Source organism: Lepisosteus platostomus, chromosome 9 (genome assembly GCF_059453375.1).
Source record: "Lepisosteus platostomus isolate fLepPlt1 chromosome 9, fLepPlt1.hap1, whole genome shotgun sequence".
Lineage (NCBI taxonomy): Eukaryota > Metazoa > Chordata > Actinopteri > Semionotiformes > Lepisosteidae > Lepisosteus > Lepisosteus platostomus.
This window is the reverse complement of record NC_142619.1, coordinates 19,291,171-19,314,219: the sequence shown is the minus strand read 5'-3', so window position 1 is coordinate 19,314,219 and position 23,049 is coordinate 19,291,171. Positions and strand designations below refer to the sequence as shown.

The 23,049-nt window shown below is 36.9% G+C and overlaps 1 protein-coding gene across 14 annotated transcripts in view; it reads left to right on the top strand.

The window, feature by feature from the left end:
• The window catches only part of frmd4a (FERM domain containing 4A), a 283,776-nt gene that overhangs the window by 241,396 nt on the left and 19,331 nt on the right, over positions 1-23,049 (top strand). For all 14 annotated transcript variants that reach the window (XM_088647131.1, XM_088647132.1, XM_088647133.1 and 11 more), the window contains 3 exons: positions 9,711-9,787; positions 11,090-11,228; positions 12,796-12,937. In XM_088647131.1, coding sequence (XP_088503257.1) covers positions 9,711-9,787; positions 11,090-11,228; positions 12,796-12,937 — 358 coding nt within the window. The remainder of the gene's footprint in view (positions 1-9,710; positions 9,788-11,089; positions 11,229-12,795; positions 12,938-23,049) is intronic.

The following is a 23,049-nucleotide window of genomic DNA, read 5'->3' as shown; positions in this document are numbered from 1 at the left end:
GGATCTTGTCTCCCAGAAAGCTGTATGTGTGGTTGAAGGCCTATTCTATACAGTAAATAACATTAAACGTACAATGAAAATATAACTCCACAGGTTATTTTACAAGCCGCTACAAAAGGACTGAACTGTAAACCTCTGTATTCTACAATTTGGCATTCAAAATCACCTCAGACCTTCCTCCAGATTATTAAGTGTTTTATGAACAACAGGCCATGTTTTGTGAAACAGATAGAGGCATCAGAGATCAGGCAAAATGAGCCAGAAAGCAGACTTTAAGATTCTAAACCGGGTGTCTGGCAACAGTAAATCAAAGGAAAAAAGAAAGATTCATGTTAGAGTTATTACTTCCTGGCTCAGTAGGATATGTATAAATCTGCTGTGGGGTAATTAGGCTAACAAAGAGTGTGGGTTGGCAGTGATCAGTATGATAAAGGTGATCAGGGTTGCAAGAAACAAAGCAAGCAGGCTCATGGCACTCTGGCCTGCTCATTTTCTCGTTAATGTAACTGCCTCACATGCCAGCTCCTTCAGAACAGGTCGGGATTAATGGCACTTGGATTCTGTTCAGGAAAGCACAGGGCTGTGTGCTTCTTCTGTTTTCTTACTAGTAATACAAACAGAATGTCAGACTGATGTTATATCTGCTAACCATTCCATCTTTAGTACATGTTTAATTGTTATTTTATTCCATAATCGGTTCATCTTCAAGTTTTTTTTTTTTTGCATATTGAACTTTAATCAAGTTGAAAGGGGGGATTTAGACAAATTCATTTATTTTATTTGCAGAAGATGTTATTCAGACCAACAATAAATTTTAAAATAAAGAACAGGCCAGTGCTGTCCGGGAAAGCAAAACATTTTGTGCTTTTATCGAGAAGCCGTTTGTTTGATAGGAATGTAGAGGTTATTTCAGCACTTCAGATACAGCCTTTGACCTCTACATAATCCAACCTGGGGGACCAATCCTTTCATAAAGTGGTAAAATATGTGGTTTACACATATTCCAAGTTTTTGTCATTTTTTTAAATTCCATAATCACAGTGTAGAACACAAATTAAAATGAAATAAAAAAAATGTGCTGCATAACAGTTAGGCATCATTTATACAAAACCACTAAGGAGGTTAATTGCCGCAAGCCAAATAAGGAAATATTAAATGCGAGGTATTCACAGTATTGAGCAATTTGATTTTGACCAACTAATTAAAAAAATCCAACTGGGAGCCTGTCTCACCACTTTCTATTGACTGCCATTCCAGTGACCTTCTCATGAATATTCTTTAATTTATTTTTCATTATTTTCCTTGTCTGGAGAACAGAGTAAGTAGGTTTATTCAATTAGACCTTAAAGAAATTATTTTGTGGTTACTTTGTCTTTTTTTAATGTGCTGCACTCACTACACGTTTTAATGTAGGAATCATTCACTATTCCAGTTTCTTTTTTTTATCAATGAATAATTTACTCTTAATTAAGCTTTCTAGAAGCTAAAGCCTACAGTGATTGTAAGGATGTTTCCTTTCACTCTTTTTCAATGTGTTCATGCTCTAAGTCCAAGCACGGTAAAGGAAACATCCTTACAATCACTGTAGGCTTTAGCTTCTAGAATGCTTAATTAAGAGTAAATTATTCATACTAGACAGATATATGGCATCAAGTCATTAACTTGCAACAGAAATTCAGATCCTCTATCAAACAAAACCTTTTTAAAATATTCCTGTTTATTGTTAATAGTTATTCCTTTACTAACCTTGGAGGAGTGGCTGACAAGAGTTTTATTATTTTGCTGATATTTAGACATTTGCACCTCTGTGCAAAAAAATGGCTAATTATTTTGTAGGTGTTCTTTTGAATTCTAACTTTGCTAATAGTACAATATATAATATACTATTTCTATAATATATATCCAAAAAAGTTGATCTCCTGCCTGGCAAAAACACATCCGATACCATTATCTGTTCTTTATATACCCTTGGGAACTGATCTGCACACTTGCAAAGTATCATTTACGTTTCCCCTCTTCCTTCCTCACAATCTACAGTACTCACACTGTTAACGTGAGTGAGTAGGGACATGCTTGGAAACCTAGAGAGCTCTTGTTTTAATTTTTAAATTATGATATCAGTTTGAGTGTATTTTTGCCTTATCCCGTTTCTTTCAGAGACTGATTCAAATCCCAGTAGTAGCAAATACTATGAACCAATGTATACTTTTTGATTTTTTTAAAAGTTCACCTTTAATACCCAGTGCCAACAGTATGGAGGCTTGAGAGCTTACAATTATACAGAATTAAACAGTGGTATTAAACAGTTCTATCATTATGGACTATTCTGAAGAGAAAAGGATGCATAGTCCAATTGCTTCAAATATTGATGAAAAATCAGTAAAATTGCAACACAAAAGCATTCAGTAGTGAAGAGTAATGGATAGAACTGTGGAGTCAAACCTATAAGGTTCTGAGTTAAAATACACAAGTAACATTGTTGTTGTACAGGTGCTTCGTTTAGATTGCTCCTGTGAACTACTCACCTGTGTAAATGTGTACAAATGCAAGCTGCTTTGGCTAAAAGCATTGGTTAGGTAATTAAAATTATTGATTACTTTTGCATCTTTAATTGCAATGTAATTCTAACTATTTGCATCACCGGAATATGTCACTAGAATCTTGTAATTTCCACATTATTTACAACTTAAGCTGAGTGTTTCAAGGTATCGAAAAGTGTGGCACAGGGATGGTGGCCCAAGTCAAGTCTAGTGTGTCCCAGAGCTGGTGGTGGATCTCTATTCTGAAATAGATGGTTCCATCTCATCCCAAAGATTGAGATCTGGTGACTGCATTAAGCTGATTTCATTGCCATGTTCTTGGAACCATTCCTGGACTGTCCTAGCCTTGAGGCATGGAGTATTATCCTGAAGAAAAAGACCATTTACAGATGGGTTCACTGCCGCCATGAAGGAATGCACCTAATCGGCAAGGATGTTCAGATGTCCTGTGCCATATCAAAGGACCCAATGTGTACCACAAAAACACACCCCACACTGCTATTACCAAGCTGCATTGTTGACACCCAGCAGGAAGGATCCAAGGATTCATGTGGTTTTCACCATATCCTGGTCCTCCCATCACTGTGAAACAGCAAGAACCAGTATTGGTTAGACCATGCAGTGTTTTCCCAGTCCTCCAGTGTCCGGTGCAATTGCCCCTTCTTGTTTTTTGCTCCAGGAGTGGAACTCTGCCATGTCCCATCTGTGACAAGTTACAATGGGTTGTGTGTTTTGATATGTCTCTTTTGGCACCACTGTTGTACTCAGCTGTTGACTGACTGTACTCTATCTGTTTCTCTGTACAAGTCGTATCAGCCTCCGTCGGCCCCTTTCATCAACGGTCGTTTTCCGACCACTGGACTGCCATTGGCTGGATGTTGTTTGACTGACTTATTCTTGATACACCATTGACAGTAGCCTTGCTGTTTCTGATACTCTTATGCTAGTGCGTCTGGCACTGACTACCATGCCACGTTGAGAGTCACTCTTTTCTCTTTTGTCATGCCCATTCTGCCTCTGAATGCACACTATCTGTAGATGCCTACCTACCTGCTTTAAATAGCATTGTCGACACATACTGTATGATGGTGTCACTGATTCAGCAATTAATTACATGGGAAGGTCAGGTGTACTTAATAACCTTACCAATCAGTGGAAGTTGACGGCTGTATGTGTCAATGGGAAAATGTAGTTTATACCTATCTTTAATAATCTCCAGACATACTGTTGATTGATGCTGGTGGGAAATTAACTAGCAGAAAAAGAAATTGTAGTCTTTTAAAAATGTGGAAGCTGGGTTGCTCAATGTCATTTAAAAACTTTATACACTCTCCTTTTATGGCTGTCCTTGTGTTGAGATGTTGTATTCCCAGCTTGGTGAGACCCAGATCTCGAGCTAACAGCTTTCTTTTTGATCTGGTCATCTAATGATCGCAGGGAAGGTAAAGGGAAATGGGCATAAAAATATTTTTTATTACTATGCTAACATTTATGCATGAGCTTTCCCCATGTCTGGTTTCTGACCATGTTCATGCCTTACGATTCACTGCTGAAGTTTTTGCTCTTGCAAAAATGATTAATTTTATTTTACAGCAAGCAGAAATTGTACAGAAATTATAAGAACAATCCACTGTTATTGTTTTAAATGACATTATTAGCTGCACAAATTCATCATGATGAGATACTGTCATGTATTTGAAAGAGGACTGTTCCTGAGCTGAAAGTATAGTTGGTGGAGATGTGTGAAGGTGAGATTCTTTAGTGAGATCAGTTGATTTCTAAAGTTTTGATATTAGAATTTGTGTATCAGAGCCTGTTTTCTGTTCCAAGTATCCCAGACATTTTCTGGCTTAGGTAAATTGCTGTACTTGTCAATTTGTAATAGTTATTTTGTAGTGGGAAAAATAGATGTAGATGTAGTAGAAAAAAGGCATTGTTTTTTCATCTACTCTTCATTTGAATATTAAATAACTGGACATTTAGCTTGACTGTAGGGAAAAACGTTTTGGCAAAACCAATCACTGAAAAGCAAATGAAAAAGTAATCTTTTCATTTTTGTTTTTATCAGTGTTAAACTAAACAAAGATGAGGCAAAATTATACTTTGACCTAAAGGCTACTTAATCTCTGTCATATTGCTTCAAATATGTTAACTGGAAGCATTTGATAATTAATGGTACCATATGTTTCATGCTGTGTGCTAATCATCATCATCTATATTTTATTTTGTTATGTCGTATGATGCTTCCTGAAGTTGAGTATCAAGTATTTTTTTACTTTAGATATTTTCCTTTAAAGCGTGGAATTTTTGAGTAAACAAACATTTGTTCAAATATGAAAAAAACATTTTATTCTTTAGGTGGGTAGTCTCAGCAATCCAGACTACTTATTTATGTCACTGGAAAGAACAGATTTTTAGGATTGCGTTGTTCTGTAACAACTTAGAGTTTTAGTGTTTTGTTTAATTTATTTGTTTCAGTGGCTACACTATTGCAAGGGTACTTATTTACTCTGCCTAAATTGTGAGTAAGCAAACCTCAAGTTTGTGCTGAAATAACCCACCCAGTGAAAAAATCGGCTTTGCTGGGGAATGACTCATTTAGGAGTCATCACTCATGCAATTATTTGCTAAACTTAAGGCACCCTTTAAAAGTTTGTGATAGTTGTAGGCAAAAAAGAAAATTGCCTGTAATGAAAGTTTTGTGCTGAGAAATGCACTCTGATCATTCTCCAGAAGGCAGGATATCCACTGGGAGTCATGTGCACAGTTCTTGCCTCAAATGAGGAAACATCTTGGAAACATTAGCGTGTCTGCCCTCCTAGGGAATAGATCCAGTATGTTTTTGCTGGGATATATGATCGACACTCAAGAAGGCAGGCCCTCTGTGAAGGAGGAGTTGGGTGTTTGCAACTCATACTGAAATCTCTCAAAGCAGAGAACTAAGCAGAGTGATAAAAGACCACTGAGGGGCAGATGTCTTGGAGACCAGAGTTAAATAAACCTCAGATCAGTTCCCAGTACACTGAGAGACCAGGCCTTCTCTTTTGTTACTTCTAGCTGTGGAAGGATTTCTCAAATCAGATCCTTCAAGTCAATCAGCACTTTCAAATCCAATCTCAAATTCCTTTTTATACTCTAGCTTTTAATCCTGTTTCATGTTTACAGCATGTGTTTGTGTATACCTGTCTGTTTTGTATGATTGTTTTTTTGTACTATACAGTACCTTGAAATTATGTATCATAAAAGGTGCTTATTATGTTCTTCTTTTTCTTCTTAATTACTATTCATAATTTGTAATCCTTTTTACTAAGTTGTTAATATTTGCATAGTTTTGTGTGTGTGTGTGGGGGGTTAAACCTTATTTAAACATACCCTTCCTGTGCTTGAAAAATTCATTATTTTCTTTGTTATGATCTGTTCTCTCGAGCAAACACCATATTATTTGAACAAAAACCTTAAAAATTGCAGAAAAGGGTTGGATGAGATCTTTGAATCATTTAGCTACTAAGAGACAAACAAGATGAGCTGACCTATTTGAAATTTATTTCTTTCTTTTTTATTTGTTTTAGAGGCCTCTCGAGATAAGTCAGTTTTATAGAAAGGACTTATGACTCTTAAGCAGAGATCTTGTAACAAAGTGGGTGCTTGATCTAACACAAATAGAGCAATGAACATGACCCATTATTTGTGTAGGCCACAGCCTAGTTATGTTGGGAGGGCAGTACTGATATTTAATGTTATACTATTTATACAGTTTAATGTTAATGTTATACAGTAATTTTTGTTAGAAAGGAAAACCTGAATGAGCAAGATAGTGCTGTACACAATCCAAAAATACAATTCTATTTTGAATTTCAGAAATATCTTTGCTTTAGTAAGATTATTGTGAAATACAAACCTGACATAAATACAAAGATACTCTTTGGTTTGTTAAAGCACTCTTATTATATACAGTACATGCATTCTGCTTTTATGAATATATACAGTATTCATTGCATTCTAATGTTTAATCATCTTCAAAATATTATTAAACCACTAAAAGGAAACAAGTCTACATTACAAACAAGCTTTTGGATTGTTCTGCCTTATCATGTTGGAAAGAAAAACATAACATAAATAGTGTGGATATGATTTAGTGAAATGTTCTTATTAAATTTCAAGGTTCCGCCCACATACTGTATGAAAGATCTGGGAAATATTCACATGGATCAGGGTTTTGTTTGATACATTTGTTTAGTAATGAAAATGCATTTTGAATATCCATATGGAAAAAATCTAAATCTCAGAATAGTTACGATCAATTTTTTTTTATTTCAGAAGTAAAACATGTTTGATTTTGCAGAAATTCCTCTGGAGTCACTGTCCTTTTATTCCTGGGCAGATCTGTTGTGAGATTTACAGTTGTATTAGCATTGTGTGATTTAATTGATTTTGCTTTGTTAGTCCTCACAACAAATTCCATACAGCATGCATTTAATTCATGCTGACAGACAGAAATATTGTTTTTGGCAGAAACATTATCTGATCTTCTCACTCAGAACTTCATTTTGGACACTGCATGATGAAAGTACACAGTACGCGTATGCCCTTTAAACAAACTGTATACTTGGAGCAATTGCAGACACTACTGGCAGTTTATTTACTTTTGCAAGTATTTATCTTTGCATGCTACAGTCATGCTCTAACTTTGTTCATTGGCACATTTACTGAAAGATATAAGTTGACATTAAGATGTATTTTAAGATCCAAACAAACCATATAATGTTTGCACTTGAGTGTGGGATTGGGTGTTCAACTAAAATCTGAACCATATTTGTAGCTAGACATTCATTCATCCATTTTCTAACCAGTAATTCCAATTCAGGGTTGCGAGCAAGCCAGAGCCTGCAATAGACGGAAGGGTACATCCTGGATGGGCAGCTGGTCCATCACAGGGCAGATATACAGATACACACGAAGGGGCAATTTGTTCCAGAAGTCAGTTAACCTGCCAGTATATGATTTGACTGTGGGGGGGAAAGCCTTGCCAACAAGGAGAACATAAGGGCATGCCTATAGCTATGTATATCTCACAAAATATTAAGATACATTTCAAAAACTCCTAACAGAATTTAAAAAGCTATAAACAACTGAAATATTTTAAGAAAGCTAAGTGATTGACTATTACAGAGCTTTTATATTTCATGTTGAACGTTGACCTAAAATTTCAAGTTGGACATTTCAGGTTATGGTGTCAAGTTATATTTAGGCCCGAATTCCTCATCCCCAAGCCAGGAAACCACTTTCATTTAAGCGTGACATTGTCATAGCATAAACATCTGGCGTGTTTTGAATTCCACAAATGTGGGGAGGATATGATATGATATGATATTATATTATATTATATTATATTATATTATATTACTTCCTGGTTGAAGTTAAAGTAATACATTTACATGCCTTGTAGCCTAAATATACCAGACTTTCGAAAGACAAAGCAGTAATCTTTGTTATAACGTACTAAGGCTGCCAACAAAAGAATCTTCCTCACATCCATTAACTGTGCACGCTTTTTTTTCCTAAAGAGCAATTAAACCCCTGTTACCAAGTGCCATATACTAACAAGAGGGCAACAGTAAGATCTATTACATGTCCATGGCAATTTGGCCAAAAGAGTAACGCAGCTATAAATCTTTGCAGTGAGATAAATATGGCGACATGTCTGAGATTTGCTTCAAGTACTGCTCTGCTACATACAGAGCTAAGTAACAGTTTGTATAGTGTCTCTGCAGATTAGTGCCTTTAATGGCCTCCATAGCAATTTCAGCAGTGCATTAAGGCCAAGTTTCTATAATTTTTGTCAAATGCTGTTCTTCTTGGGCCAGATAAACATTTTCCCACCCCTAATGACAACTCTTAATTTATACAGATGTTACACATTTCAAGCTTGGCTAATACACTGCATTATAGTTTGGATAGTCCACAGTTTTTGAGTTTAAATTTGTTTACCTTATAGGATGCTTTTATTCAGTGCTACCTTGATACATGTTATTCAGTGGATTATCTCAAGACTTTGCTTTTTATTTTCTCCCTGTGTTGATCTCATTCTTTTTTAAATGTTTCCCAGCCTGTATGAAATTCTTTGCATTTTTTTAATACTCCCCAGTACCATATTAAAATGGGAGCTCTGATGGGCAAACCCCCTGCCAAGCAAGTCAGGTCTGGTATACAATTATACTGTAGTCTTTTAGAGGATGATTACTGCGGTATGATGATCTTTCTGTGTAGAATGGCACCATTGATAGAAACTTCTAAATTGCAAATCGCATTGTGAGACTTTCCAAACATCCTTCTGTCTGTTTGATGATTTTCATTTCCACAGAGGGAGGCCCGGTTACAACAGTGTCTTTTCAGGACTTCTGAATCAGACTCCAATTATCACGTCTAAATGCACTGCACCCTATGAAGACTTTTTTTCCTCCTTTCTCATTGTGATTAAGCACCCCATTTGTGTGAAGCGAATTCTTTTTTTTTTTTGGTACAGACACAACAGCCCAAAACACTTCTATTTAGACAAGAAAGTTAAAAACTTTCTTGGTTAGGAATTTTAAGTCTTTCAAAAAGAATGGCATACTCCACCCCACTGAGCCTTTCCAGCATTTCTCTCAGCAATAGTAAATGTCAGAGCCGGTTTCAGATCTGTGAGCAGGAAATGTAGTCCCAAAGGGAGATGGGGAGGGGCGGGGGGTGTTGAGGAGGCGCAGGGGGGAGTTGAGGGGAGGGTTAGAATACCTCCCACTCTGGAGAGAGGAAACCGCTCAACACTACAGCAGTGCTTTCTCGCAGATGGTGAGCACTTCTGTCTTAGAACTTGTTGTTCCCGAATGCCTTGAGGGATTTTCAGAGCGACAGGACAGAGACGATCTTTTCCTAAGCAAGACTTGCTTGAAGGAAAACTGAAAAGGGGAAGCGACACACCAACAAGGAGCTGCTGACTAATTTTAGACTTCAGAAAGTACAACCACAGTACAGCGCAGTTCAAGGAATCGCCACTTTTGGAATGGCTATAATGTCTGGATACAATTATTATTAGGCTAAGTGTCTTTCAGACAGAAACTTGGCCTCTGCCTGGGATGTTATGTATGCGCTCCTGTGAAAACCTTCAAGGTTGTTTATTTCCATGTTCTTTAGGTGTTTCAATGGAGGCAGCTGGAAAACCTTTACTTCAGAGAGAAAAAGTTTTCTGTGGAAGTTCATGACCCTCGCAGGTAAGTGCAGCCCATAGAGCACCCTTGAAGTGGAATGATGTTTAGTTAGTGTAATCCATGTCTCAGTCTATTTGTGTGAGTACCACTCTGTGTATTTATAAGCTATAATCAGGTTTGACGTGTTTTCAAATTAACATTACCTTGTGGGCATAATCAAAATGTACATCTAATGAGCTATTAACAGTATTTGCACTTTGAATCTTTCATTAAAATCTTGCTTCTTTCATCACATTGAAGAATTTATGTAAATGAATCCTGTATTGTGTTGGGAATTACAGATATTTGAAAGTATTTGTTAGGCATTCACAAACAATGGTTTGAGGTAACCTAACTGGATACACTGTGATGTGTATTTAAGATTTATTGGTATGACCACACAATATAAACATGTTCATACAAAGTAGAGAAAGTTCCTTCAGTACCTATGGAAATATAGTACAAATATAAAATGAATAAGGTAGCCAAAAAACCTAGACCTTTTTAAGATTTGTATTCATTTTTCTATGGCTAACAGTTTATATTTTAGGGGAGGGCTGTGTTTTAATAAATGTTAAGTATACACAACAAAGTATAGTTGTGTGTGTTTATTGCTGCTTGCCTGTACATAAAATGCTTCATCAGCATAGTATCTTGCTGCCAGGACATTGGGTAACATATAATCCTCGTGAATTTTATGTACTTTCAGAAGGTTCCTATGTGGAATAGTGCATTAGAAAAATCACACTATTATCCAAATCTGTCAAACTCCCCTCGGTTCACTTATGGTCATTTAGGCCTCCTGAAAAGAATCCTTTTCCTGCCACAAATAGTCATTTTAAACTAGATGTGACAGTTACAGGAGTGTTCTGCTTTGAACTCTAAATTTTCAGCTCTCAGATATTTTCACTTACTTTAGATATGTGATATCAACCTGTTGAACCAAAGAAATATCACATTTCAGACACACCCTAACACAGATAAGGGTTTCATGCTTATAATCAAGCAGGTGCACTGAAAACTCAGTGATATCTTTACATGGACTATCAGTTTGATTATGTTTTTAATGGCCAAACTGTCCTTAAAAATGTTAAATATTTGTCAGAGGATTACAGGATAACAGTGGAAGCACTTCAGTCTTTTTGAACCTAAAATTAATTTGCAATTTGAGTTACTATTTTGAAGCTCTGCCAGTTTCCCTGTTTTAATTAAATATGCTGTTTTTTGTTGCTGAAGTTGTTTCAGTAGACCTCTTACCTTTTATTGTTCTGCTTTAGTATTTAATGATTTCCTGCAGTATATTTAGTGTATTTGTTTCTGTTGAAGGGCTTCAGTGACTAGAAGGACCTTTGGGCACAGTGGCATTGCAGTGCACACATGGTATGCCTGTCCTGCACTGATAAAGTCCATCTGGGCTATGGCTATTAGCCAGCACCAATTCTATCTGGACAGAAAACAAAGCAAGGTAAGTGCATTTAACAGTAGATTATGGAACTTTGAAAATGTATTTTTTGCTGAGAGTACTAAAGATGTTTCTTTGCTTGCATACTCTACCTTCTACCTGTTAGTATGCAGTTTCAGTGGGGTGAAATGCAAAGAAGGGGAGGAATTCAATGTTGGGATTAATATTCTTAAAAGCCCTTTTCAAATTTTAGCCTCACTACTTCGTGTAGCAAATAACTGGACAGAGGATTAGACTTGCATATCTGAGGCAGCAGGTTGCTTGGCCTTTCACTGTTACAGACTGCCTGTGTCCCATGGTGTTTACTTCCCATACTATCTAGACATAGACTATACCAAATCTGCTTCTCAGCACCACTTTCATTAAAGCCATCCAAACACATTATCTTTTTGACCGTTTGTTTTAAATACTAAAAACATCAGTTATGCACTTTTTACTAAATACAAAAAATGTCCCTTTTCTCAGCTAATATATTTAGTATAATTCTTGTGATAAGATACATGAAATTTCATTTTCATGTTTTACAAAATTTTGCAAATACACAACTGTAAGAGGTGTCTCGAGAAAACCAGCTAAGGTTGTTTGTAGTCCTTGTGTTGATTCTGTGACTTCAGATTCCCTGAAGGTGTGACAAAAGGTAGGTTCCAATCCCAGATGGAGTACTGTTGTTATGGCCTTGAATTAGGAATTAGGTTGCTTAGGTCACTCACATTGCTCCAAATATAATTCTGAGCTCTATGAACACGTGCAAAGGAACTTGCTTTTCATAGAAGTGGCAACCACCAAGTACAGTTGATTATTCAAAGCATTAACATCTTGTAGCCTGGTCTTACCTGAAGTCAAAACTAAAGCCAGGCTGGGCCTGCTGCTGAAAATGATGTTAGTGGATTAATGCTTTGCTGTCTTCCCTCTGGGTCAGCTGTCCAAGCAGGTTACCCTGTATGGTGACTGGGGATTCTGTGCTGTAGGAGGTGGCATCATTCAGATGAGACCTGAAACTGAGACCCCAATTACTTGGTCATTAAAAGCCTCATGGCATTTTTCAAAAGATTAGGGGTGTAAACTCTAGTGTCCTGGTACTCTACACTCCACTGTGGAATTTGCCATTCTGGGTTTGTACAGCCTAAGCAGCATATAATGGCTGTGCTGCAGGTTCCCTTTTATGTGTGAAGGGCTTCCCTTTCTATGAAAAGCACTATGTGCGTGGAAGGAATTATTATTAAATTATTGATAATAATAAATTATCAACAATTAAAAACCTCTGGTCCGAGAAAACATATGTGTGCTTTTATTATTCTTTTTCTCTATTTCATTCTATTCTTTTCATCTTAGTTTCTCACCCTTTCTCATTGTCTCAGGTAAGACGTGCAATTCACAGATGTCTTTTAAAACAAGTATTTACAGTATGTGACTTAAGAGACTTGTAAATGTTTGCATGTCAATTCTGTTAAACGAGACACACCTGCGAGATGATAAAACAACTACCCACACTGACTAGGCCACTTCTGTTCTGCAGTTTTTATTGGGAAGTGGAAATAGGCTAAAATCCTGTTTGTCTTCTTTTTTGCAGTCAAAAATACATGCAGCGAGAAGCTTGAGTGAAATTGCCATTGACTTGACAGAAACTGGAACTCTGAAAACCTCTAAACTTGCCAACATGGGGAGCAAGGGCAAAATAATCAGTGGCAGCAGTGGAAGTCTCCTGTCCTCAGGTGAGTTCCTGTGTCCTGGGCGAGTTTTCAGGCTTCTGAGAGGGCCAGGACTTCACTTACTGCTGGAACCTTCAAGCTTTTTGTCGCTGACACAAATAAGGTCCCCCTCATTAACTAATTTAAAAATGTCAAAATGATCTCAAAAAGCAAACTAAAATCAAAGCAGGATGGAAGTGTTATAGATAATTGCGCCATTAATTATAAAATAACAAAAGAACAACTGAAGAGCATTAGCTTTGCTGTAAATGTCAGAGCCTGTCCATTGTGTAACAGTTTTGATTTTGCACACTTCCAGACCTGTGGTGAATGGTTTTCCTTTGTTTCTGGATGACTCCTGATTGGATACCACCTGAAACTACTTAGGAGAGTTGTAGTAGTAGTTGCTGTTCTGGTCTGCTGAAATCTGCACTTCCTCTCTTTTCTAAAACAAGCAAATATAAACTTGTGTACACATGACAATCACCGAGATAAAGACAAGAAATGCACATCATTGATCATATGGGGACAAACTCAGACTAGGAAAAGTAAGGGCACAAAATAATGTTTTTCTTCCAGTGTTAAAAAAAACACCCAGTGCTTATGAGCTCCAAACTGAGGTGAATGGGTGTGCCATTGGTGTGAAGAGGTGTTTCAAGGTTTTGACTGGTTCTTGCAAAAAATAAAACTGTCTTGTCCCCAGCAAATTGTAACTCTGCTGTAACAATGAATCTCCCTCCAAGAAAAGTCTATATCTGGAAGAGAAAAAACTGACCTAGTCTTAAATAACCATGGTCTCTAGATTGCTGTATGTTGTTATTGGAAGAAGGCCTGAGTTTTAGTTTCATGTCCGAACAGAGATGTCCTCAAGGGAAATGCCATGTTTAATATTTCCCCATTAGAGCAATATTTCATGAGCATGCATCACCACTTTGAATTTATTGGCCACACATGCATACCAAATACTCTCTTAAAAGTTTGATGCGATGAGAACAAGTAACATGTTTGCTGTGATTTGTAAGCAGCTTATCAGTCTTCAGATTCAGTGTGGCCTGAAAGGACATTTAGAGAAGCAAGATCACAGTTTCTTTTTGTGAAAACACTGTTACGTGGATTGATATACAACCCTAGGTATTCTAGCATAATACATTTTAACGTAATGCTTTTAGATTTGATCTATTAGAGAATGTATTTGCAAGTGTAGAAACGTCTGTTGTGTCCTTGGTCAAGATACTTTGCTCAGATTGCTCCAGTAAAATGTTGTGTATAAATCAGTTGAAGTGTCACCATGGATAAAAGATGGAGTCTTACAGATATATAGTGATGACAATCCTACTTCTTAACTCAGCTGAACAATGAATCATAAAACTAGTTTAAGATCAACCTTTGCTGTAATATCAAAGTGTTAAGAAAGTCATATACTGTACATGCTACTGAAAAAAAAAGATTTGATTCATATAGAATGTGCACTTCACCTAGATTCCTTTTAATTTAATTTAACATTTTGCATACGATTGCTTATCCCGACTTGTCTTTGTTAGTTATATAGTTCTTTATTCTAAGAGCTGAACTCAGTGCTTGTATGGATCGAAGGCAGCCTGCTTTGTTACAGGACTTTGCAGGAAACAATGGCCAGCTTGTACTCATGTGTTTCTGCACATAATTGGATTTGAAGGATGTGTGCTACAGAGGGAAGGGTTCCTCTTAAAGCCTTTCCTTGTGAATCTGTGAGTGCAGTGGGGGAAATATCTTCTAGTCCCATGTCTGGCCCAGTGGTGCAGAAACACGTATACGAATCCTGTTAGTGAGGTCAAGCCACAGTTCGGAGAGCCAAACCAGGGGTGTGTCTTTAGTGCATAGTGAATCCTCAGAGGCTTGGCTTTGCCTTATTCTGTTCCACTGCACATTACATTGTGTCAGCTGGGGAGCCTAGGGTAATAGCTTCATTTTCTGAAGGAAATACACCAGAGGAAAGTAAGTGAGGCACAATGATTTTAGCTTTCTGCTGGATTTATTACACATACTTCCTACCAGTCTTTCCTCCCTTTTCAGTGTGTTGTTTACTGAAAAGCCTGAAAACATCCTGGTTCTGTTTGAAGAGTTGTAGTTATTTAGCTAGTTAGGTGGTTGGTTGGTTGGTTGGTTGGTTGGTTGGTCCTTTTTGTTTGCCGAGATGGTCTGATACTCTTGAGACAATAAGGGGACACAGATGCCTTCCTGTGGTGTAGAGTTTCACATCACCATATGGTATTTCACCACGCCAAGGAAAGGAAACATTTTCACAACCAGTCATTTTTGCCTGATTTAAACCACATTAGCAAAATGACACTGGTACAGATTCTGTTTTTAATCTTGTGCCTTTTATTTTGTTTCAAACTGCTTTGCCTTTCTAATACCAACACAGTGTGACTGCATTTCACTAGGCCTCACCTTCAAAATGTTCCCTGTGTCCACAATGGATGAAGAAAAAAAGTGCCTCTTGAGACTTCTAATATTTACCACCAGCTGCGTTTATACCTGTATTTGTACTCCTCGGAAAGCAAATAGAATAGTGAAGTGTCAGATTAGTAGTAAATACATTAATAGTTCTTTCTGACTTTTTGATACAGAGTTTTTTTTTGTTTTTCTAATGATGAACCACTTTCTGAATTTATTAATATCACTCCATACACATTTACAGTTTTTTTCTGAAGTATCCACCAGGTTATAATGCTTTTATTCACACAATTACAAGGAGGAAACAGGCCTTTTCATCTCTGTGAGGTACAGTATAACCTGGGGGGACCTATTCTTAACAGTGCTAATCGTTTGGAAATCACTGAAGCAGAGCAGACATGAAAGAAACAATCAGTACATCCAGCAGGCCAAGAAAAAAAATATGCTAATAACTTAAAGAGTAGATAAAATTCCATTTTCACGGTAGAGGGGTTTGTTTTCCAAAACAAGAAATAATTTTGGAGATAGCTGCATGACAGATAGCATCTTCCGCTTCATCTGTCTTCAGTCCTTTATTCACATCAAATCCATTTCTTTCTTGTCGAAATGTATAAGTGTTTTACTAGGTGCTGCTGCCACTAAGATGTCCCTTGCAGAAAGTCCTTTTGATTAAAACTTTGGGTCAGGTTAAAGTTACAAATTTGGTCCTTAAAAAGATATGCTGTAATTTGGTACTCGGCAAAATAGCACATAAACATACAAAACAACATTAAAGAGAATGCGTGTGAAAGTTTCTGCAGGTTTTCTATATTGCTAGATGAACAAAATGCACTTCTTTTACCGTAAAATCAGAACATGCAGTCGGGTTTAAAATCCTGCGCTTTGGCTGTTTGCATAATGAAGGAGAACCGAAGGAAAGGAATGCTAACTAGACTATTATCATAAGGCAGAAAGCTGCACACCTCATCTCCACATTAACCAAAAGCAAATCTATAGGTCTTGCAGATTGATGTAAGTCTGTCTTTTTGTCAGTGTAACCAATCCAGGGGTAATGGATTTGAATATTTACCTCTTAATTATTTGCCATGGTTTAATTGTACCCCTGTCTATGTCTAAATATACAATATCTTTTAACTTGAGAGAAGTCAAAGAATTTCAAAATGCACCCCCACCTTGGGTTGACAGCTTTCTTCTGTAATGTCCCACCTAGTTACAGAGCTTCCTCTGCCTTGCTTTGACTTTTGTCTTGAAATATAACCATTTTAAAGTAGTAATTTAATGTATTGTATAACAAGAGTGCAGGGAAAGGTACTGCTTCACTCTGGACATAAGAATATAATAAAGAAATAGATTAAAGATTCGATTTCTTTCACTTTCTGTGTATCTTCACTCACAATAATGACTGACAATGTGTTTATCTCTGGTAGTTTAGTTTTAGTGTACTGTAGTCTAGTTTGTGAAGAAGACATGACTGCAGGCATTGTACTGTGAGCTGTAAAGTTCAGTCTTGTTAGTGTGTGGTGGTTTGAGGCAGCCAGCCCATTCGACTATTGATAGATTTGTCCTTAGATTTAAATTTAATGGCTGCTACACTTATTTTAGAAAGTACACTTACTTTCCACTTGAATCCAAATAACTAAAATGGCTCTGTAGTGCCTTTATGTGCAGATTCTGTCAATGATGGTGGTATCAATACTGCCAAGTCTGCCAATTAATTATTCCTTCCTCTATTGTGAATAGCTGACATAGCTCATCTCACTGTATAAAAAGAAGACTGCTCGCAATAATTACCCTATGTGTTTTTCCCGTTGGAACTATATTTAGACACTCTGTAATTATGTCCCACATTTTCTGCATTATTGGAAATTGCTGTACCACTTATTTCAATTCTGCAGATGGTTTGAATGCAGAGACTGTTTTTCTCTTTGTGAAATGCAGTGACCTTCCATTCTGCAGAACAGTAGTAAGTAAGAAATCAAGTAGAAAGTCAGATATCATGTAAGCTCAAAAACACACCACTTTCATAAGATACAATTGCCCTTCCCTGGTGGATTTTTTTAAATGATGCATGCTTCACACATATTGCAAGAATATGTGTGCACAAATCACATATACTGATTTTACTAGGATGGGCACCTAATACACCCTCTTTTATTGAGGAAAACTGTACAGTTATGGATAGTGTTTTGCTTAGAGTGTCATCTTATGGTACCTGCATGTTAAATGTACTGTAGCTTTTGAACACCTACCCAAGTCAGAAAAGTCTTAATAGGATTTTAATCCTTGTAGTAATAATATTTTAGTTTCTGTTGGATGTTCTAAAAGGTTACTTTAAGATACATACTGTATATCAGTAGAAATGAATAATGTACAGTATATAAAAAATAGCAGTAAGCCACTTAATACAGTAATCAAGTATGGATGTATTACTGAATTACATTCTCTGAATTTACTGATTTTATGTACTTGCAATGCTGTTTTCTGCTTGACAGTTTTTGTGTACAATTACAATGTATACAGTGTACTTTATATACAGTTTATGTTCTGATGTGTAAAGGTTAAAGAAACTAAGAATTCTCATCTCATCTCTTATTCCTGGAGTTGGTCATGGTGTAATGGGCTGAGCAGGGCAGACCAGACTTCTCTTTCCCCAGTAACAATCTCCAGCTCCTCCTGGGGGATTCCCAGTCATCCCTTTGGCGTGTCCTGGTTCTGCCCTGGTGTCTCTTCCCAATGGGCTTACCCGGTACACTTCCAGTGAGAGGAGCCCGGGGGAAACTTCACCAGATGCCCAAAACACCTCAGCCTAAGAATTGTGTTTTTCTTCTTCACAGAAACTCTAGTAGGAGTCTTGTATTCATGTAAAAACAAAAATCCCAGTGGGAAACCCCATATAACAAATACAATAGATATTTCAATAGAACATGCTGTACAATTTTGGCACCTTTCCAGTAGGATTTCCTATTGCATACTTTTTGAAAATCCAATAGGAATCCAGCGGAAGTGCACTAAAAATCCTGTTGGAATCCAAAACCATTGGATTTACTACTAATTTTTTTCAAGGGTACAGTAGAGAGTAGAGCAGAGGAGATTATTGCTAATATGTACTGTACAAAGGGTGAAGAACAGTTTGTGGCCAGGATGGTTGGGATCCTGAATGATAGATTGGGCTTTAATCCAGTATCCAGTGCAGAAGAAGTTGTTTAAGCCCAGATTCCTGATTTTTAAGACCAGCTTGGTGGGAACAATTGTGTTAAACGCCAAGCTTTGATCTATAAACAGCATCCTAACATAGGTGCCCCGCCTGTCGGAATGTTCTAGGGCAGTGTGTAGGTCTGTGGCATTTCCAAGCTTTTCCACTAGGAAATTACTTTCTTCTAATCATTGCAAAGCTTTTAAAATGCAGTCCTTCTCAAAACTTGTACGCTCACACAATTTATCAGACAACACACACATCCTCTTCAATTGCACAAGTGTCCATATTAAAGGAGGACTCACTTGGTTGCTACTGGCAAACCTTTTCAGTTTTCTCACCAGTGAGGATCTTGCATTATAAAAATGGACATAGATGTCTGTTAAGGCATGCATACGTATGAGTGAATCTGAGAATTTCAGGGAACAACACAATTATGTTGTACTGTTCGGTAGCCTTTCTGCATACAGTGTTTCCAGTCTTTTGAATGGTAAAATGATTGTTTATTTTATAATAACTGCAGATAATGCCTGCCAGTAATTACAAAAATATAAACTATGCACTTGTTTACATTGTGTAGACAACACTCACAGCTCTTCATTTCAAAATAAATGAGAATATGTGAGTGTTTTATAGGCAATATAATATGATGCAGATTTTAAAACAATTAAGTTGCCAACTGGATCAAAAACCTAGACCATAACCTATCCCACAACCCCGAAGCCGGAAAAATAGTGTGGTGCTGAGACTGAACCAGAATAGAGTCTGGAGGCTGGAGTGCAGTGGCAGAGTTCACAATTACACAGCTTAGTTCTGCTGCTCCACATGACTGGCTGCCATGTGGCAGAGGGAGAATCACCTCCCAGCCCTTTCTGAGCAGTGGCTAACTTCTGAGCAGTTCAGCACAGCCTTTCTGAGCAGCTGCCAGCCGCAGCTCCTGAGCTGGGTAGCCAGGATCCGTGACGGCAGTCCCGCAGGATATAGAGTTCATCCTGCTGTCTGAGCTGGCACATGTAAAACAATAGCCCCTTGGGGATATGATCAGAGGATTTAGAAAACAGGCATTTTTTTCACTGATTCACAATTGCAGTGCGAGAGGAAAAGGGTCTGAGAGCATTCCTCAACCGCCTAATAGCTTGCGTTATCTTCAACAAATATTTTGGCCTCCAACGTGTTCAGCAATTACTGTAGTTTGCTGATTTGTATTAAGCTTGGTAGGTTTCCTAAGATTTTATTGTATCATATTGTTTCAATACATGTCCAACAGCATCATGCACATCAAATTTCCTCATCTTAGTTTGGTGTCCTCTAAATCAAGCACATTAAATGGTAGAAAAAGGGTTACCAGACACATGCGGCACACGATGTGATAAGCGAGCAGCTTACTGATTATCAGCTTTTTCTAGATGGGAAGATCTTAACTAGCTTATTTCTGTTGTTTTTGTGATATTTTCTAAATGGAAAACTACTAGACTAGATATCACATGGATCTGTGACTAAATGCAAAAATACGCCAAAATGACCCAAGGGCATCAGCTAGCTAGTTGTTTTCTTAATATACTGTATATTTATGGTAATATAAAGCTAGATTATTAATTTCCCTGTTACAATTTTTTTCTCATCGGGAAGTGCTGACACATAGTTTGTCCTGCTATAACAGAAGCATAACTGTTGGCTGGCTAACTGTCGGATTTCCCGTCGCGTTACTCAGAACATTTGTTTTTCTCTTACTAACAAGTTCTCGTCTGGGTTTATAGGTAATGCTTAAAAGATGCATCCTGTTCCTCTTCTGGGCAAATAATTTCCTCATTTTTATCTATATACTCCTGGCTTGTCTTCTTGGCATTTTAGTCCTAAGTTAATGCCTTCAGTTTAGTTTCTGGATGGAAAAAACTTCTATTCTCTAATAAAACATATTGCAGGACAGGAGTATTTTTATCACTCGGAAACAGTGTGTCAAAATTAAAGCCCATTTTTATTTTAGTATTGAAATAAGAACTGTAAACAGAAGAGAAACTGACAACGTTGGGTTTTCTTAAAACCTGTTTTCACTGACTTCATGCCGAGCACAGGGTGTGTTAAGAGTGTGGATGTGTTCTGAACTGGCCTGGCCTTCTGCCTAACCTCAGCCTTGGCTTCCTTATCTTGCTTTCCATTTGCTTCCCAACAAACATCCTGGCAGTCTGGACAGGTGCAGACTTTTGCTTATTGCTCTTGCGGTCGACTGACCTCAACACAAAACAATGCTCTGTGTTGCAAGGATTAGTGTTTTCATCAGCAACGATGAAACTCTAGATGCAGTACTACATTGTTACACATCCGTTTCTGCCTTATAAAGAAAGACATTCTTGGCCTTTTCGTTGCTTATTCAATGTCAAAAGATAACATAAAAAGTGCTGCTTGCATCAAAAAAAGACTGATTTTATGGTACGGGCTGTGTCAAGACAATGAACAGTTGTAGCACTGGCAAAGGTCACTTTTTCTTGCACTGATGCTGGGAAGATGAAACTATGACAGGTACTGTATATGAAGAAAGTAATGTAAATAATTGTGTCGTGCACAATACATGTACAATAGTAAATGTCCCAAGGGCATTTAATGAAAATAGTTACATTATCCATTAGCTCATCATGCTATACAACTGAAGAAACTAAGTGTATACAGTATATTTGAATATTGATAGTGATTCTGTTACCTGTTAGTGATTCTGTTACCTGTTAGTGATTCTGTTATTCTGATAGAAATTCTTATCTGGAGGACAGGTATATAGCAGCTAATATCTGAAGTTTCTTCTGATTATATCTGGGATTGAGAAACTATCGGGAATTTGGTATTTGCTGATCTCATATAAGATTACACAGTACCAGCCATTCCTGTCAAATATGAAGGCCTGAATGTGTAAGTAATTCACAGAAAATGTGACATTTTGGAGCAACTAGATTCAGAAGTCAACAAACATTAGTTCAAGTATGAAGTATCATAAGCACGAATATCTCAGCATCATTAACAGTAAAAACTGGTCATTTCACTTGATTATGGATGTGTTTTGCTATTTAAAAAAAATGTAATTGTCAGTTTTGATGTTCATTTTTTAAATAATGACTGCTAAAATTTGGGAGAGTACAAAACACTAGCTTTGTATTATTTTATGTAAAAAATAATACAAAAGTTATTATTTACAGGTCCTATATATATTATTGTAATTGATATTTTGTTCTTGGAAGGTTGTGTTGTGATTATGTTAAACAAAATGTTTTAGTAACTACTAGGATTATGATAAAATTGAACATTCAGTCATGACATTGTAGCCACATTCCAAACACTTAGCTAATTTTAATAACTAGATGTAATAAGATAATAATAAGAGATGTTATTTGGGGAAGTTTTCTACACGTCATTAATCTGTTAAAGTTAAAGTTGTTAAAGTTGCCAGAGCTTGCAAATGTGCAGCAATGTATTAATGCTATATAGTGGTTGTGACAACATAGTAAAAAATGATTCAACATAATCTACAAATTTAAGTTTCTGTATTAATTTCCAGCCTTGTATGATATTGTTTTAACATTATTTGGTTAGCTGGTAGGGTAGTGACTTAATATGGCAAGTAATTTATATTTTTGTATACAAACATGTGAATTATGACACTTTATCTCAGGCAAATGTTGTTGCCTAATTACAGTGTGCAACAAACAAGCCTCTGCTCTTTTGTTTTCTTACAGCAATCACCTGTTCACTCAGACTGTTGTGATCGGAAGAGAAAATACAAATTAACAAGTAGCATAAGATAAACAGTGACTGACACCTTTGTTAATATCATATTTTTGTAGTCACTAGTACGACAAAGTCGGTTTTATTTCTAGAAATTTAATCTAATTGCAGCAGAAAAACAGGATTTGCCCTTTCCCAACTTTTTAAAAATGTTTAGTTTTACAGAAACTGTGAAAACATAAGTATGCATTTGTAACTATCAGTAGTTTTATGCATTTTTATGTTTTATGTTCAGTCACTTTTGTGCTGCATATGTCTTAATTGACACTTACAATTCTGTGTCACTGGCTACTCACTGTTCTCTGCGGTGTGGGCTCAGCATGTTCCTCTACTGTTGCTGACTGGCAAGCTGATTCACAGAACAAGTTGTCTGCAGTTCCTGCCTGTTCCTCAAGGGCAAGTCAAAACCTGAATTTGCTGGGTATATTAAATATTTGAACCCTGTATTCTACCTGGTCACAATAGGATTTGCAGCAGGTTAAAATACCTTTAAAAATAACCTCACTTCATTTTAACCTCACTTCATTCATTTTAAATTTCTTGTTACAATGCTTATTATTTGGGGTCCTATAGTTTCATTAAGCGCCATGTTGTAAATATAACATACATTTGTAAAGCTTATTATCACACTGATTGTTAACCCTTATTTTTTGTATAAAGCAAAGAATTGGCAGGTTGGGGCTCTTTTCTTTTTGCCACTAATTGAAAAGATTGTATTGTGGGAGTGGCAGCACAGCTG